This window comes from Condylura cristata, unplaced genomic scaffold (assembly GCF_000260355.1).
Source record: "Condylura cristata isolate star-nosed mole 26May11 unplaced genomic scaffold, ConCri1.0 scaffold00011, whole genome shotgun sequence".
NCBI classification, from domain to species: domain Eukaryota; kingdom Metazoa; phylum Chordata; class Mammalia; order Eulipotyphla; family Talpidae; genus Condylura; species Condylura cristata.
In genome coordinates, this window is record NW_004567112.1 from 29,580,883 (window position 1) to 29,597,761 (window position 16,879).

The 16,879-nt window shown below is 45.3% G+C and overlaps 2 protein-coding genes across 2 annotated transcripts in view; one reads left to right on the forward strand and one right to left on the reverse strand.

Annotated features, from left to right (window-relative positions):
* The first annotated feature begins 299 nt into the window (after nucleotides 1–299).
* LRIT2 (leucine-rich repeat, immunoglobulin-like and transmembrane domains 2) lies at nucleotides 300–6,194 on the forward strand. Its single transcript, XM_004696010.1, is given in 7 exon segments — nucleotides 300–363; nucleotides 2,972–3,224; nucleotides 3,226–3,760; nucleotides 5,774–5,922; nucleotides 5,924–6,087; nucleotides 6,090–6,132; nucleotides 6,134–6,194. Coding segments are annotated over 7 exon segments (1,269 nt in total).
* Nucleotides 6,195–9,219: 3,025 nt separating this feature from the next.
* Nucleotides 9,220–16,879, reverse strand: part of CDHR1 (cadherin-related family member 1) — a 19,652-nt gene continuing 11,992 nt past the window's right edge. Inside the window, exons 11-17 of the mRNA XM_004680687.2 lie at nucleotides 15,053–15,256; nucleotides 14,479–14,631; nucleotides 12,581–12,745; nucleotides 12,077–12,144; nucleotides 11,325–11,553; nucleotides 10,435–10,692; nucleotides 9,220–9,750 (exon numbers count right to left, since the gene is read on the reverse strand). Of these exons, the coding sequence (XP_004680744.1) occupies nucleotides 9,220–9,750; nucleotides 10,435–10,692; nucleotides 11,325–11,553; nucleotides 12,077–12,144; nucleotides 12,581–12,745; nucleotides 14,479–14,631; nucleotides 15,053–15,256 (1,608 nt within the window). The remainder of the gene's footprint in view (nucleotides 9,751–10,434; nucleotides 10,693–11,324; nucleotides 11,554–12,076; nucleotides 12,145–12,580; nucleotides 12,746–14,478; nucleotides 14,632–15,052; nucleotides 15,257–16,879) is intronic.

Consider the following 16,879-nt stretch of genomic DNA (forward strand, 5'->3'; position numbering starts at 1 on the left):
TGTGACATCTCCAACATGTCTTTTTTTTTTAATTTTTAAAAAATGTTTATTTATTCATACAGAATTGGGGTACAGGCCAGAGATGTGGAGGGTGAGAGGATTCACCAGAGACAGAGCGGGGAGCAGAACAGGCAGATCACGAAGTACACTGCTGAGGGGAGCAGCAGGTGGGTCAGGAGAGGTCTGCCTCGCCATGTGGTTACCTCCAGGGCAGGCGGGAATCGAACTCATGCGGAAGTGGCTTTAGCTTCTTAGTGCAGTGCTTTAACCCGCTGTGCCACCAGGAAGGGCCCTCCAACATGTCTTTTACGGACTGCAACATGGTTAAATTCCTCTTCACCTCGGTAGACAGTATGTCCTATGGTACTAATCTGAAGTTGCTTGTCTTAATTGTAGGAGACACAAAAAAAGGAAATAAAAGAAATAAGTCCTGGAAAGTGAATGTAGCCTATCAAAACTAAGTTATCAATCAAGGGATGCGCTGAGCATTGTATTCATAGGTCTAGAGCTGGGTTTTTTTTGGTTTAACTATTGATATCACATAATCCAGTAGAGAAAAAAAATCAACTAAGTACTTGAGTATATTTTATTTCATTGCAAGGATATTGTAGAAAAGATAAGTTAGTCTTATGCTACACTAAATCCCCAAAATTCAGTGACTTAATAAAATACTACTTCTGCACCCACAGAATCTACTTGAGTCCATGAGAAATGTGGCTGGAGAAGAGCTCTGCTCTACTTATTTGCCCAGCTACTAGACTGGTAAGTTTCCATTATCTGGCATGTCAATGACTTACAAAATAAGAGAAAAGAGAAAGCAGGAAATCACTCCAAGGAATTGAAAACTTTATATTCTCTAATATTTCATTAACCAACTATTATTCATGTGGTCCACTGTATTTCATTTGAGGAGGCATGGAATGAGTAGAGAGGAAAATGGGAATGGAGAGCTTTCTGTGTAGATCCTGATACTTGGAGGTGAAAAGGGAATTCACTAGTGGCATGTGACATCTGGTTAGTATGAGTTGATGTGAGAGAATCACATTTTTACCACCAGTCAAATGGAAAAACATAAAATCTTGGCCAATCTGGCAGGGGATACTGGAGTGTAAACCACCCAGCAGAGTTGTCCCAACAGGCCACATTGGCAGGGCCTTTGTGTCCTCACCATGCTCAATCATAGCCTTTGAACTGCTTTGGGAAGGACATGACCTCATGCACGCACTCCTTGCGCCTGGGCATCAGCTCTTTCCTTGAAGAGGATCCAGGCAGCATACTTTCATGTCTACTATAAGTTTTGTGCCCATAGCACTCTCATTGGTTTGATTTTTTTTCTTTGGGGAGAGCTCCAGCAATGCAGCCAGATTACAGAATTAGACCTTTTGGAAAGTTCAGCACATGCATCTGACTTGGGTGGAAAGCCTGGAGTGTAATCAGCTTAGTGACCCATTTTCCCCTCACTGGTTAGCTACTAAGAGGATTGTCTTTGCTGAGGCAGTTTGTAGGATATAATGTATGCTATGAGGCTTAAGAGCACCAATGGAATGCAGTGTTCATAATTACATTCCCAAACTAATAGGGAAGTAGACTTTATTACTCTTCACAAGTTTGCAGATATGGGAAGTGAATTAAAACTAATGGGGCACCTACTGAAGGTAAGGAACTTTATCTTACGTAATCTCGATATTTCCCAGAAACACTATGAAATATTTATTGATTTCCTCACTTTGCAATGAAGAAACTGAAACTCATAGATATTAAATGACTCCAAAGATCTCAATATTAGGAAGCATGAGCTAGAGAGAACACCCCCATGGGGAAGGGTCTATCATACTGCTCAACACTAGTTGAGTAGTTGCATTTCTTGCAACTAACAAATATATGACCTAGAGCGAATAATCAATAAACATTTGTTCAAAATTTAAGAGTGGCAGAAGTATCCAAATATCCAAAATCACATGTTTCACTTAAGATATAACACTTTTATTTTTAGCTAATGAGATATGCAACAGTCAGAAAAATTTGTGAGGTTCAGAGTAAGGAAAGCACTTTGGTTTAATAAAAAAAGAATATGGTCGGCCCTCCCTGGTGGTGCAGCGGATTAAAGCACAGCACTGAGAAGCTAAAGCCACTTCCACATGAGTTCGATTCGCGCCTGCCCTGGAGGTGACCACATGGCGCGGCAGACCTCTCCTGACCCGCCCGCTGCTCCCCTCAGCAGTGTACTTTGTTGATCTGCCTGTTCTGCTCCCCACTCTGTCTCTGGTGAATCCTCTCGCCACCCCTGAGCCTCTGGCCTGTACCCCAGTTCTGTATGCACAAATAAATAAATCTTTAAAAAAAAATAAAAAAACAAAAACAAAACAAAAAAAAAAGAATATGGTCCTCACACCATGATGCTTTCTGATTATGGTCATCCAAATGGCAGAAGTAGCTAGCCTAATGCATTACAGACATACTTCCACCATACATTTGCTTTTAGAGAGTGGTTCAAGGATATAAGAGTCACCTGAGACTGATAGCTTTAGATGGATTCTGGTTAAATCCCTGAACCACAGTGATCAGAATAACACTACCTGTCTATTTCTCAGATCATTTTGTAAGACATTGAGGGAAAGCACTATGAGATTTGATTGGACATCTGCTTTAGGTTTGTTTTATGAACTCAAGATCTAGACAAAAAGTGAATTTTCTGATCTTGGTTAGAAGAACTTTGGCAGGTGCACAATGCTGGCAAGATGCCAGAGGTTGATAGGATGGGTTTTCTTTGGGGATGATACAGAATAGAAGTAGGCCTAGATTTAGCAGATAATCAGCAAAGTCTCTCTAAGACTGATTCTAGTTAGTGCTGAACTTTAGTAAACTGGGCACTTTTACCAAAATGGATCTTTTATATCAAATGAATAGTAATATTTTCCTAATTGATATGATTCTGATGTCCATCTAAAAGTTCTTCTGTTTTCTTGTACAGGGTTCTGCAATGTATGTCTATGTCTGGAAAGGATCACAGGGAAACTTCCTGAAGAGTTCAGGGAAGGGAGAATTGAAAGTTCACCTCTATTTGAACTTCCCCAAGGTTCTTTCACCAACACAAGCACATTGCAATACCTCTGGCTCAAATATAGTAATGTTCCTGTGATCCACCAAGGAGCCCTGAAGCACCTGTCAGAGCTGAGAGAGCAGAGACTGGAGGGCTACAAGCTCCATTCAGTACCGCGGACAGCGTCCCACACCAAGCATCTTGGTTCTCAAACACAACAGTATTGATGTACTACTCCCTGAGCTGGCTCTTCAGTTCTCAGTCAACCTGATCTACCTTGACCTATCCTCCAATAGGCTTACAGTTGTATCCGGGAGTGTCTTCTTGAACTGACTGCTCTACCAGAAACACCAGTAGCCTAGTGTGGAGGAGAGGGGAGAGGGAAGTGGAGACATCCAATCTAGCATGGTAATAGTACTGCATGGCAATCCCTGGCAATATGACTGTCACCTCAGGGGACTTGTGCAGTCTGTCAAATCCATTAGTCTCCAGGTCATCCTGGTAAATTCCTACCTAATGTGAAGAGGCCCTCTTTTTCAAGGGAGGGCAGTTTTTCATCAAACTAAGCTCACTGTTTGTGTGAAGCCAGAGATCTCAACCCCTAGAATCAGTGTCACCATTCAGGTGGGGCAGAATGTGACCCTGTGGTTCTTGGCACAGGCCAGCCCCTCACCAACCATTACATGTGTATATTCTTTGAGTAGGTAAAGGGAATTTGATGTCAAGCCACATGCACTCTCTCAACATATCTGGGGTAATGGACACATTTGTAACAATCCTATCCTCAATAGAGAGTTTTAAAACTGGATTAATGATGAAGGGATGAAGATTGGAACAGACCTAAATTATGCTCAACAGAACACAAAATAATCTAAGGTTGCATTCCACTACAGGCATATTTTAAATGCTCCTTTACAGATCTCTACAGGATAGGTAAATATAGATCTTAGGATGACTGTTATTATATAAGTATTATAGAATTTTATTGAACAAATATATTCTTTAAGAGCCATTTTAGATGCAAAAAACATGTTTTATATTTCAAATTCATAAGATTTCTGATTAGAAATTATCTATGTCTTATTTCTGACTAGAAATTATCTATGTCTTATTTCTGACTAGAGATTATCTGCCTTATTTTCTAACCCTGCCTGAGCAGACTTACATAGGTGCTTGTTTGGAATAAGAATCCTAGGATCCTGTCCTGGAAATTTGGATTCAGTGAGCCCAGGGTAGGGCCTGATTATATGCAGTTTTAATAAGTACTACCTTACCCTTCAGCTAGGATGAGGCAAGGTTAGGAAGTCCCAGCTATTGACTGAATTTTACACATCCCATTTCTATGCTGATCAGATCTTATTGACTTGAAGTCATAATACAAGGGCCCAAGGTAAGGACACGACTTCCATGGGCCCTGTAATTTGTATTCAAACCTGCCTCTCACTTCCTGAAGCTTTGGGCTCTGACTTTATACCTCAGCTGGAATCACCTTTAATGCCACCCTGTATGTTGGGACATGACCAGGGATGATTTCCCTAGAGTTGCAGCTGGAAAAGCCTTTTTTGAATTTCTGCATCTTTTCCCATGGTCTGTCTAGTAAGTAAGTAGGAATATCTGAGTAAAATTTGGGGAATGCAGATGGTCACCCAGTTATTCGTTACCCGTAAAGGCAAACCTCTGGATGATTAAAGAAAAAAACCTATTGACTGAAATTTGACATTTTCCTGTAATTTTAATCACATCTTTTTGACTTGAGGTTAATTGCCAATGAAGGAGAAATATGGAATTATTGCAGCCTCTTTGAAAACAGTGAAATGCATCCCATATTGCTCTATAATCATTGTATTTGGCATCCTATTAAGTCTCTCATTAATAATAAAAATAACACTTAATAAGCCCTTACTTATGGAATAACACTGTTATAACATTTTATTGATGAGGAAGTTGAAGCCAAGATAATTTAAGAATTGTGTCCAGAACCATATACCTAGTAAATGATAGGATCTAGGCATTTGGCTCCAGGCTCTGAGCCTCTCCACTTCTGGAGGGTAAGAGAACAATTTCTGAGGTTCACAATATTGCACAATCACACAGTTTTGATAGCTCTCTCAAAAATCCATGGCATTAGGTTCAGCATAGCACTTTGGAAAGTGATACTAGTGAAGGCAGTTTACTGGGAGCTCCTGGTGAAGTTGAAAGAGCATGGTTTTTATGGACAGAAGAGGGTTTCAGATCAATTGTTGCCTCTGAAGAACTCTCTCTATGAGAAAGTTGCTTAATTGCTCCAGTTTTCTACTACTTCTTCTTCTTTTAAGATTTATTTATTTTTGCATACAGAACTGGGGTACAAGCCAGACGTGCAGGGGTGGTGAGAGGATTCACCAGAGACAGAGTGGGGAGCAGAACAGGCAGATCGACAAAGTACACTGCTGAGGAGAGCAGCAGGCCGGTCAGGAGAGGTCTGCCATGCCATGTGGTCACCGCCAGGGCAGGCTTTAGCTTCTTAGTGCTGTGCTTTAACCCACTGCGCCACCAGGGGGGACCCAGTTTTCTACATCTTAATTTTAAAATTGGGTATCTACTTTATAGGATAGCTGGGAGGCAAAGATCTGGAACTATCTGCTTAATAAATGGTCACATCACATTTTAATAAAGAACGGACACTTCTGGACACCTTCCGGCTCTCTGTCAGAGAAATATCTATCTTTGAGTTGTTTGCTCTCTCTACCTAAGGTAATCTCATCCCCTGTGGAAGATGCTGCTCTGTCAGGGCTGGTCATACCAGCTTCCCACCTTGTAGACAGAGGCTCTTACCCCTGTGTGGCTTCCAGCTCCATTGGCAGTAGCACCTTTGCCATCTCCCTCTATGTCTAGCATGGACCCCATTCCCTCAAAGGGGAATGCCTTCCTTGACCTGTGAGTCATTAAGCAGAGGGTGCAGGGTCCCGCTGGAGTGGTTTGCAGCGATTGATACCCCTAGGAAAAGTGGTTCACCTTCTACATTGCTTAGAATGGAGCCCTCAGGAAGGAGATAGCTCACATCGGCCCTGAATCAACGCATACATTGTGGATGACCTCCTGCCGAGCACAAAATGAGGTATGTCTCAGCCTGGGAAGTCAGCCCCCACACCCGGGGTGGTGTAGGTCTCTGTGATGGGTCAGGACCTCAGTGGGTCCTGCCCCTCCTGCACATCACAGTGGTCCTGTGTGCTGTATTGCTCGCAGTGCCAATGGCCATCCACACCTGGGCAGCCTGCACCTGAAAGCGGAGTTTGTGTTGCTGTCTTCAGAGCAGAAAAATTCCCAGATGTCCCCATGCTGTTCTCCGAATAGGGACAGTTCCTTCAGAGACCACACTGCTGTCTGCAAAGAAGACCTGAGACACAGAGATACTGATGAGAAGAGAGGAGATAGTGACTGAAGATCCCAGGCCAGGGTATATAGTGGCGCGAGCATCTGGTCCCTAAACAAACTTTCTGTGGCAGCTTAACATGACTGGATCCATTTTTTAAAAAAGATTTATTTATGCATACAGAACTGGGGTACAGGCCAGAGGTGCAGGGGTGGTAAGAGGATTCACCAGGCATGGTGGGGAGCAGAACAGGCAGATCGACGAAGTACACTGGTGCGGGGAGCAGTGGGCGAGACAGGAGAGGTCTGCCACCCTATGTGGATCACATCTGGGGTGGGGATCGAACTCATGCTGAAGTGGCTTTAGATTCTTAATGCTGTGCTTTAACCTGCTGCGCCACCAGGGAGGGCCTGGATCCATTTTTTAAACAAATATATGTTGGGTTTCTATTGTGTTGCAGGTAGCCAATTTCATATAGTGAACAGGAGACAAGATTCTTCACAGAACTGATGTTCAATGGTGCTTGACCTACCCAATTCATTGTTGGATTATATGTGGTGTGTAACAAATTAAGCAGTATTATTATTGATTAATCAATGCTAATTAATATCAGTGATGACCCTGTTAATCATTTAATTAACTGACTGACTGAGAGAGGGGCAGACGCCATTGCATCTACAGTCAGCATTTGAGCATGTACTTCTGCAGGAATTAGGGAAATGAGACTGTTCCCAGGAGAATCAGTGGAAATCTAGTGGACAGCCTAGACAGCTGCCCATCAGAGCCCAGGAAGGCTCTGGTCAAAGGAACACTCAGAACTCAGACTCAGGGTTGTCAGACTACATTATACCCTCTAACAGGAAAATCTGAGCCACAGGATCAAGCACACAGTGTTCCTCAGTCACACCTGTTGACTGCCTGTGGTTTGAAAGCGCCATTTTTAGGGCCTGGGAGTGGGAAAACCAGCCCAATCTGTCACCATTTCACACTTCTTTGCCTTGAAGACTAACCAACTGTAGTAGCTTGTAGTCTAGGTTGGGCCCAGTGTGACTGAGTAGCCAGTTTCCCAGCCCCACTGTGCTCTGATGCGGTGGATCTTGTTTCAGCCCACTTCACAGGTTGGGTTCTTTTCCTGAGGGGCCACATTTGCTAAGCCCGTGGATTTGCAGTGTTCTCCTCTTTTTCAATATGGTTCATGCTGGCAACTAAACTTTCCCATTCTTCCCAGGCAAGCTTTCAAGATAGCTCTGTCTTGATTCAAATGTCTGGGTTTGTCAGGTACTCTAACCAGGGGTGGGATGCAAGCCTGTTTTCAGGGATAGGCTTTCCTGACCCCCATCTCAGAGATAACGCTGCATCCCAGGCTTTCATGCCTATACCAGCCCTCCCAATTCCTGGGTTGAGTTGCATGGGCTGGTCCTGCTCAGAGGAAGAGCTTAGTCCAGGCCCATGATGGGCCACATTCAGGTAAACAAACACAGAATGTCAGATAAAATTTTTGCAATCTTGCACCAAGTCAGCTCTGGGGCAGGGAATGAACTGACTAACGGAACCAGGAGGCAGGCTGAACTTGGCCATCAGGCTGGTCTTAAGGAGTCAGCTCACACTAAAACAAGCAGGAACAGGAGGATTTCAGCTTGGCCTTCATTGAACACATTTTATTTACCATTTACAAAAGAGGCTGATTGCATGCAAATTCTAAGGGTGCTGTATTCCCTGTGGAGAGCAGATAAGATCTGGTGCAGGTGCTCCTGAGACATGGGCTGCAGAGTACCTGGTACTTCAGTCTGGGATCCTGGCTTCTTAGAACCTGCCTCTTAATACTCTCTGGATTGGGTCTGTAGAAACCTACATCAGAGCTTGTACCCTGGCTCAAAACAGACCCAGAAATCACTTGTGTTTATAATCTGTTTAAATAAAACCTGACATACTCTAGAAGGGTTATTAATTAGTGGAACAAAATGCAAAAGTTGTTCTCTTTGTACACCTCTGGATTTCCTTAGAGCAAGTGTCTTTAAAGTCAGAGTGAATGTCTTTGATAGAGCTTGGCTTGTCTTCTCTTCTGGGTGAGATGTCACAAACTGATCGAGTGCACCCAGCAAGATGAAAATGCTGAGAAGCTGGACCTCTGACCATGTCCTTGCTACCACCCCACCATGTGCTTGGGTGATCACTCCTTTCTTGGGAATTCACTTCCATCATCTTGGCAAAATGGAGATAAGCTGAATGTGCTGCCCAGTTCTGGATGTTTCTGGCCATGGCTGGCCAGAGCCATGTGGGGGATCCATCCTGGGCAGAACAAAAGGGGAGGTGCTTCCCTGTGCCTTCTGGGTACAGTCCCAGCATCAGCATAACATTTTAGTGCACCTTTGACCTCTCCTGGTGCATATGTTCTCCTATGGACTGCAAGTTTCATTGACTCCCAACCTCAGTCTTAGCCAGAATCTCCTTTTCTTTGCCTGTTCTCAGGACTTAGGTTCTTCTCAGCTTTGTGGTTAAGGCCCTGATTTTCGACTAAGGATGCTGAGGCCCCAGGGATTGTGAGGCCTATAGATTTGGAGAGAAGACCTATAGATTTGGCTCCTTAGTTATCAGTCTCTGCAGAATGAGTAGTATCACAATTGGGTCAAGAATCTGAGTGATGGGCAAGTATTTGCCAATTGCATCCATAGCCAGAAATGTCCCTTGCTTAGGTGCTATTCAGAGCCTTAGGTATGGGTATTGTTCCATTAAACAAAATAGGAGTGACCCTAAGGATCAGACAAAGGGGGAGCAGATAATTGGGATGGGAAAAGACATACTTTTGGAGTGGGCCATGAGGTATACTCTAGAAGTAAGCTGAGTTTTCTGCATTCTTCTTCTCAAACTTTTGCCTTAGCTCAAAGACCAGTGCTGACTGGACAGGGCTTCCCAAGGCCTCGGGTTTTGGCTGGGCATGCTGAGGGGTGAGTGAGCCAGAGACTGTAGGCACAGTCCAGTGGGCTGCACCTATGTTGGGTACCATTTTGGGTGATGGAGGGAGAGGTGGGGCTGTGGGGGGCGGTGAGCTTCCCACACTGTTGTTACAGTTCTCACTGGGAGGATCATCTCTGAGCACAAACTTGGCAGCAGCCTTGGTCCTTCTGAACTTGAGCCACTCAATGCGGATGGCTCGAGGTGCAGGGCTAGGCCGCTTGCGGAGCACACGCCGTATGGGCAGGACTTTGTTGGACTTCTTATTGCGCCAGAAGGTGGCAGTGGAGATGAGGACAGTGATGGCCACGATGGTGGTCACGATGCCAGCCAGCACTCCTACGGCCTTCATGGGGTTGTCCTTGGTCTGCATCAGGAAGGCGGCCATGGGGTCTCTGGACATCATCTAGAAGAAAGCTGCAATTAGCTGCTCCTGCCTGGGTCCCCCAGGACAGAGGAGGGGGTGTGAGCTCTCTTAAGGCTCATCATCTTTAGATTTTTCTGGTGTCAGGTGTTCCCTGAGAATCTAATGAGGATTTTGGGCTTCATACCTGAACAAATATACTTAAAGAGAATACAATGCTTGCAGCTCTCCAGAAAAGTGCATGCAGAGAGAGTGTGGTGCAAACAACCTCTTTGCACTCTTGCATTGCTGGACTCTGCTCTTGAGAGGGTTAGTGATTAACGTGTGTTTGAATCAGGGGAGGGGGACTGGTATCTACCCTAATGCATTGAGAACCCCTTAAGTGATGAGTTTCTGTCAGAAACTGAGCTGAGAACTACACATAATGCTCTTACTTCTGCCTGTCAACAGCCATATGAAGACCACCGCAGCCTTATTCTCAATTGCTAGTTCTTCAGTTCCTTATCTATATTCTCAATTTTATAGGTAAGGGACTGGAGAACTAACAAACACAGCAGGTATTGAAACGAGGATCTTGACCTGATTGCAAAGCGTGTATGTTGGACAGCACTGGCAGGCTTTGCCAGCTTGGGTGCCCTTTGGAGGAAGGCTGGAGCCGGTCTTTCTCCCTTTGCTTGTGCTACATTGACCCTTTGGGCCTCTTCCTGACCCAGGCTTCATACCCACCTCTGTGTCTATGATGTCAATCTTGAGTAAGGCTGTGGTGCTGAAGGATGGAGAGCCGCGGTCCTTGGCCTGCACCTCCAGGGACCACATGTGGTTCCCACTGGGCGTGATGTTGTGCAGGGCGTCCAGGGAGCGGATGAAGTTCTTGAGCCGGATCTCCCCTGTGTGTGCATCGATGTCAAATACATTGGCTGGCTCCGCATGGGTGATGGAATAGTCCACTAAGTTGTTGGGCTCCTCTGCATCCTGGTCAGTGGCCTGTGCACAGGGCGGGGCAGACAGTGGGGTTTGCAGCATGATGTGGACTCTGGTTAAGCAGTATGTCATACGGGACTGGCTGGGTTGATGAAATGGTCCTAATTCCATTTTGAGTGAACTGGAATTGGGAAAGGAATTGAGATATGCACCACTCTGTGGCTCGGGCCTATGCCAGATCCTATATTGTGTTACAATATTCTAGTCTAAGACAAGCCTCAGAAGTAGATATTAATAAAAACACACACACACACACACACACACAGCTTGGAAACTAAGTGATTTGGCTATGGATAGATAAGAGGAGCTGGGATTCAAAGTCAAGTGTGTTGGGCTTTAGAGTTCATGCTTTCTACCTTCAGAAGGCTAGACAGTACAGTGGGAAAGCATTGCTTTGAAAACAGGCATATGAACTATTTGAATGAATGTAAGCCAAACACTCAATCTGTCCAGATTTCAATTTTTTTTTTGTTTTGTTTTGCAAAGTGGCAACATTATTTTCTTTCTCAGAAGTTATTTCTTGGTTGGAGTGGAGAGGGGGACATTACAGATCTTAAAGTCTCTTGCCTATAATGGAAATCTAATAAATCTTATTTTTAAATAAATTCTTATGCTGCAGTGCTTTTGAAGCCTACCTCAATTTTTACTGGGGTCCCCAGCACCATTGTCTTCTCCTGGATGCTCTGGCCAAACTGGGGGTAGTGGTCATTGACATCCAACAGAGTGACATACACCTCGGCCAGGCTGTACCTGCCGTCCATGTCCTCTGCCTTCACGTAGAAGTTGTACCTGGCTGTGTCTTCAGCATCCAGGCTGGCCCAGGGCTGAGTGGAGATGATCCCAGTGGACGGCTGAATTAGGAAGCTGTGGGCACAAAGATTACAGGGGTGTATACACAGGCATACAGACACAGACACACAGACACACATGCCTGTGGTCATGAGCTGACTCTGGAAAGTGGCAGTAATGCATTATGTGGCAGGCTCCATGAGCTCTTCTCCCCAGCCTTGCAGTCTGACTGAGGGAGCCAGGTCCACCCACCTCCTCACGCATCTAACAATACCGCATGTATCCCGAGTCCAGCCTTGCCCTCTCCCTACCATAGTCTTGTCCTGTTCCTAGCCCAGCACTGCTTACCTGCTTCCTGGGGCCATAATGGGCCTTGACTTCCAGCAATGACATTGGCCCTTCTGCTTTCAGGCTCCCAGTACCTAGACATGTGTCCCCACACCCATACTGCAAGCTCTCTTCCGCTTCCCTCTACTCTTGCCCAGTGCTTGCTTCTCTGACTCAGTTCTTCTCCTTTCCAGGCCTAACACAGACCTTCTCCATCCTTGTCCTCCAAATCCCTTGCCCAAGGCCCTATTCAGGATTCTGTTCTACTCACAGGTCTGCCCCTGACCCATAGATGGAGTATCTGACTTCGCCCCAGGGACCTGTGTCTGGATCCACAGCCTGGAAGAGAGAAAGCACACAGTGGCACCTGCTTCTTTGGCAGAACAGATTTGGCAGCTCATGTGTCTGATGACTGCCTTCTGCAGCAGAAAGAAGGGATTTAAGGCTAGGAAGAAACTAGGGGACCTGCTCCAAAATTCTAGTCTTCCACCCAGGAGTTCTCAACTACAGAAGGAAGCAAAAGAGCAATAGAGGAAAGAAAAGAGATGAGTCCCACGCCACAGCTGCCACACAGCTATACTTCTGTGAGGTATGCTTTCCCTACCAAGTAGAACAAGAAGCTGAGGTAAGAGAGGGCGGGTCACTTGTCCAAGGACACACTAACTAGAGCGTGGGCTTTGCTATTCAAACTGCCCGTTGGTTGGTCTGACTTATCAGGCCTCGTTCAGTGGAGGTCCCCGTCCCATCCCAGCCCCAGGGCTAGTCCACAACCCACTGTGACAGACACCACATTGGAGCCCCCTGGGGCATTCTCAGGGATCCTGGCTATGTAGTAGTGAGAGGTGAACTTGGGCACATTGTCATTGGTGTCCAGGAGCTGGATCACAACATCCGCGGTGGAGCTGAACTTCTCCGGGGTGCTCACTTCAATGGCCAGGAGCTGGGAGAGGAAAGAAAATGAGACTTATCCGGGTGAGTCTTCCTGCTGAGAGTCATCCCACAGACCGATCGGTCCAGCGCCCTCCTGCCTTACCTCCAGGTCTCAGCTGCCAAGGAGCCTTGCCTGCCGTCCCCAGTGAGGAGAAACTAAAGCATACGTCATCACCCCACTCACCAGTGGACATGTCTGCTTTCTTACAGATCTCATTTATATGGGGGCCAGCTTCCTCGGTTCTACTAATTGTCATATTCCTTTTTAGTTCCAGTTTTTGAATAATATTTAATTTTAATTTAATATTTGTTAGGGCAGGTTGCTATCTCATAGTGTTTTTTTTTTTTGAACTTCCCCATTTTTCCATATAAGAATGAATTGTGCCATATTCCTTACCACCTCCCCAAAGGAAGTTCTAGGTAAGACTTAGCTGAGGTGGCCCTGCAGTTTTCATAACTTAATGAGAATTGGCTTTTTTTTTTTAAAAGTATGCTTCATTTTTACATGTCATATTCCTTGTTATGTAATTCCTGGGAATTGCAGTCATTAGTTGTTGTAAAAGAAAATCTTTTAGTCCATTATGTTTTCTCATTGCTGTTTTTCCTATATAGGAACATGACTGGATTTTAGGTATTAACTTTGTCATTCATGGTACAAGCAATGCTGTTAAGTTTCTAATAGCTTTTCAATCATTTCTCTTTGATTTTATAAGCAAATAATCACAATGACAAATATTCTTTTCTAATTCTTTTCTAATGTCTGCACCTCTTGTGGCTTCTCTTTCTTGAGGAATCTTGTCATCCCAGGAAAAGTTTAAATAATGCTGGTGATAGAGAAGGCACCCAGGCTCTGTTCTGATTTCACAGAATGCTCCTGGAATTTCTTGCTTTTCTTTTTTTAAATTATTTTTATGTATTTATGCATATTTGGGTGTAGGCCAGAGGTTTGTGGGAGGGGTGAGAAGATTTACTCACCAGAGACAGAGTGGGGAGCGGAACAGGCAGATCTACTGAGATACACTGCTGAGGGGAGCAAAAGACAAGACAGGAGAGGTCTGCTGTGCCATGTGGGTCAGCTCCTTAGCTGGGGGCTAGGGGAGGGAGCTCATGCCACAGTGGCTGGCAATGGCTTGATAGCATTTAATTGCTTCACCACCAGGGAGGCCCCTGCTTCTGGAATTTCACTTTTAAGTGGGAGGCTGGCTAAGAGATTTATATGTGTTTAATTATAAATAATTAAAACAATTTAAAAAATCAGTATTTTTTCCTTTTAATTGATAAATCAGTACTATGTCTAATATATAGTATTTATGTATGTTTATAATCTCAGTTACAAAGGAAGTATTTTTTTATCTTCTGCTAGTCATATCAGAACAGATTACAAATGCCAAATGCATATGAACAAACATCTTGCTTGATGATGAAATTTTTTCCTTCAATCTATCAGTATTACCATACCTTGTTATATTTGGTAGTTTCCCTTTGGACCCCTTTACAACCTAAGTTATAGGTATAGAAATGGGGGGTGTTTCCCACATGTGTAACAAATAGGAAAGGATCTTGTTCTCTCACTTTTCTTCTCCCTCTTGCTCTCCAGCTCAGCAGGAAGGCAGGAGAAATCAGAGGGGAAAAGTAGGGTCAATAGGACAAAGGTGACAAGAGACTCCTCAGCATGAACCCAGGGGCTGCTGTGATTTCCTGTGAGTGGCACTCCTATTCAGAGCAATACACAGTATTCCCTACCTTGAAGGTGAACACTTTGAACTTTTCAAAGTCAATGGCAGCTGAGTTCTCCACAATAATGGTCACCTGGGCTTCATTCAGGACTGTCTGTGGCACCACTCGGAAGATGCCTCCAGGTCCCACCAGCCGTAAGTTGAATTTGGCATTGGCTCCCTGGGCATTAGAGTTTGGAGGGAGGAAACAGGGATGAGAAATGAAAATAGAAACTCATTTCATGTTCATGCCAGTGAGGAGCCCTTCACATCTCCTTAACCCTGGGAGGTGAGATTACTTTTCCTGAAAATGAAGTAATCACGAGTCAGAAAGACTTAGCGGGCTGTGAGGGCTAAGCAAGGTAACCAGCACATGAGGCCTCATCCTGTGCTGGGCACGGAGAGTGACAGGCAGGGGCAGGATATAGACGTGTCTTCCTGGGACTGCCTTTTTCAACTTGCCATTGACCGTGACAAGCAGACAGTCTTCTGTTAGCTGCTCTCTCAGCTCTCCCTCTTGGCTACACCCTTGTTTCATTAATTTTGTGACCTGTGAGGACCCTGTCACATATGCAGTGAAAGATGGGAGCGGGCTCACATACCTGGTCTGAGTCATTGACTGTGATCTTGAGGCCCCGCAGGATCTCCCCCTGGGGTGGGTGCTCATACATGGACAACTCAAATCGGTTCTGGGGTCCACTTTCTCCATAAAATGTAGGTGGATGGTTATTGAGGTCCACGATCCTGATGGTGACGGGGACTGTGGCCTGGGCAGCTGGACTCCCCGCAGAGCTGACCTCTGTCACCTGGGGTGGGGACAGGTGGCTAGGACAGTGTGGCAGTTGAGCTCCGAGACAGGTCCTGCGATACCCACCTTCCCAGTGTCACCTCCTGTATAATCCTTGTCCTCAGTATGGTCTGACCTAGCAGCATGCTTCTAACTGATGGACTATGACCAAAGTTAACTACTTTGTGATTAAACTTTAGGAGAATGTGATTGCTATATTCTAGCAGACTCTTTCTTGCTGACTTCGATGAAGCCAGCAGTTATGCCAGAGGGGCCTGTGTTATAATGGACTCTTGCCAACGGGTCACAAGATCTCAATTCTGCCAATCACATGTGTTTGGAAGCTAATCCCTCCCGAGTTAATCTTCAGAGAGAACTGACTAGCAAGGTGATGGTGGGGGTGTAACACCCCTTGAAACTGAAGACCCAGCTAAGCTGAGTCTGGACTCCTGACCCATAAACACTGAAAGACAAACATGTATGTGGTTCTAAGCCACTATGTTTGGGACAACATGTCCCAATAGTCACAAGAAAGGAGACAGTGCTATTATTGACCCTATTTTACACACAAGTGAGAAGCAGCCACCTAGGGTCACACACCTGGAGGGACAGAGGGAGAACAGGAAGGCCTCAGGTATATCTGGGTTGTTAATCTGCCCCTTTGCAGTCAGACATGAGTTCATAGCCCAGCTCAGCAACATTTTGCCCTTTAGCCAGGCAAAGGCTGCAGGGAGGGGAGATGTGGACAGGCAACAGAAAAAACTAATATACATTCCAAAGTCAGGGCTGCATCCTCAGGTGCTTCATGAGCCAGGTGGTAAATGCATGAGGCTCCTGAAGGGACTCCTTCTCCTTCAGAAGTATGCCTCCACTTACCTAACATGACCCTCCCTGGACCTCACTGTCACACTCTTGCTGCCGTCCTGACTATCTTCCCTGATGCAGATACCAGGTGTACCCCTTCTACTTCCCACTCTACTCAAATACTAACCACTAACTTCTTTTGTTTTTTAATTCAATTTTTTCTGACATTGTAGTAGTCACCATAGTGCTCTATATCACCCATGAACCCTCACCATATTCCCTGTGTTCATCCCTCCATTGTTTTGACCCTCTTCACTCTGCCTTCTTTGTTGTATGCTTCAGTTCTATGGTCTGCTTGCTAGTATTGACTTTTTCTTTGTTTGCTTTTCCTATAGTCCACTTATAAGTGACACCATCTGACATTTGTCATTTTCCTTCTAATTTCTAGCCACTGACTTCATTGTATATCCCTTCTGTTGCTCCTTCATCTCCTGAGCACCATGTCTCCTTGGCTAATAGGAACTCTGCAGGTTCCTGTTATGATCTCTCCTGGGTTCCTCCCTCCTCTTCCCTCTCAGCTGCAGGTGCTCCCACAGCTGTGTGTTTGGCCAAAGGCTCCCCTCCCTCATGGCCACCCTCTGGAGGAGCTCATCCCAATCCAACCTTTCCCAGCTTCCTCTGTGTTGCTATGCCCTTCCCTAAATTCCAAACCTGAGCACCCAAGTGTCGACTTGAATGTTCCCAAAGTTTCCCAATTCAAACTGCTCTTCTGCTTATCTTGCCTCCTCTCCTGTGTCCCCGAGGGCATGGCACCCCCAAGCCCTCATCCATTTTTCAC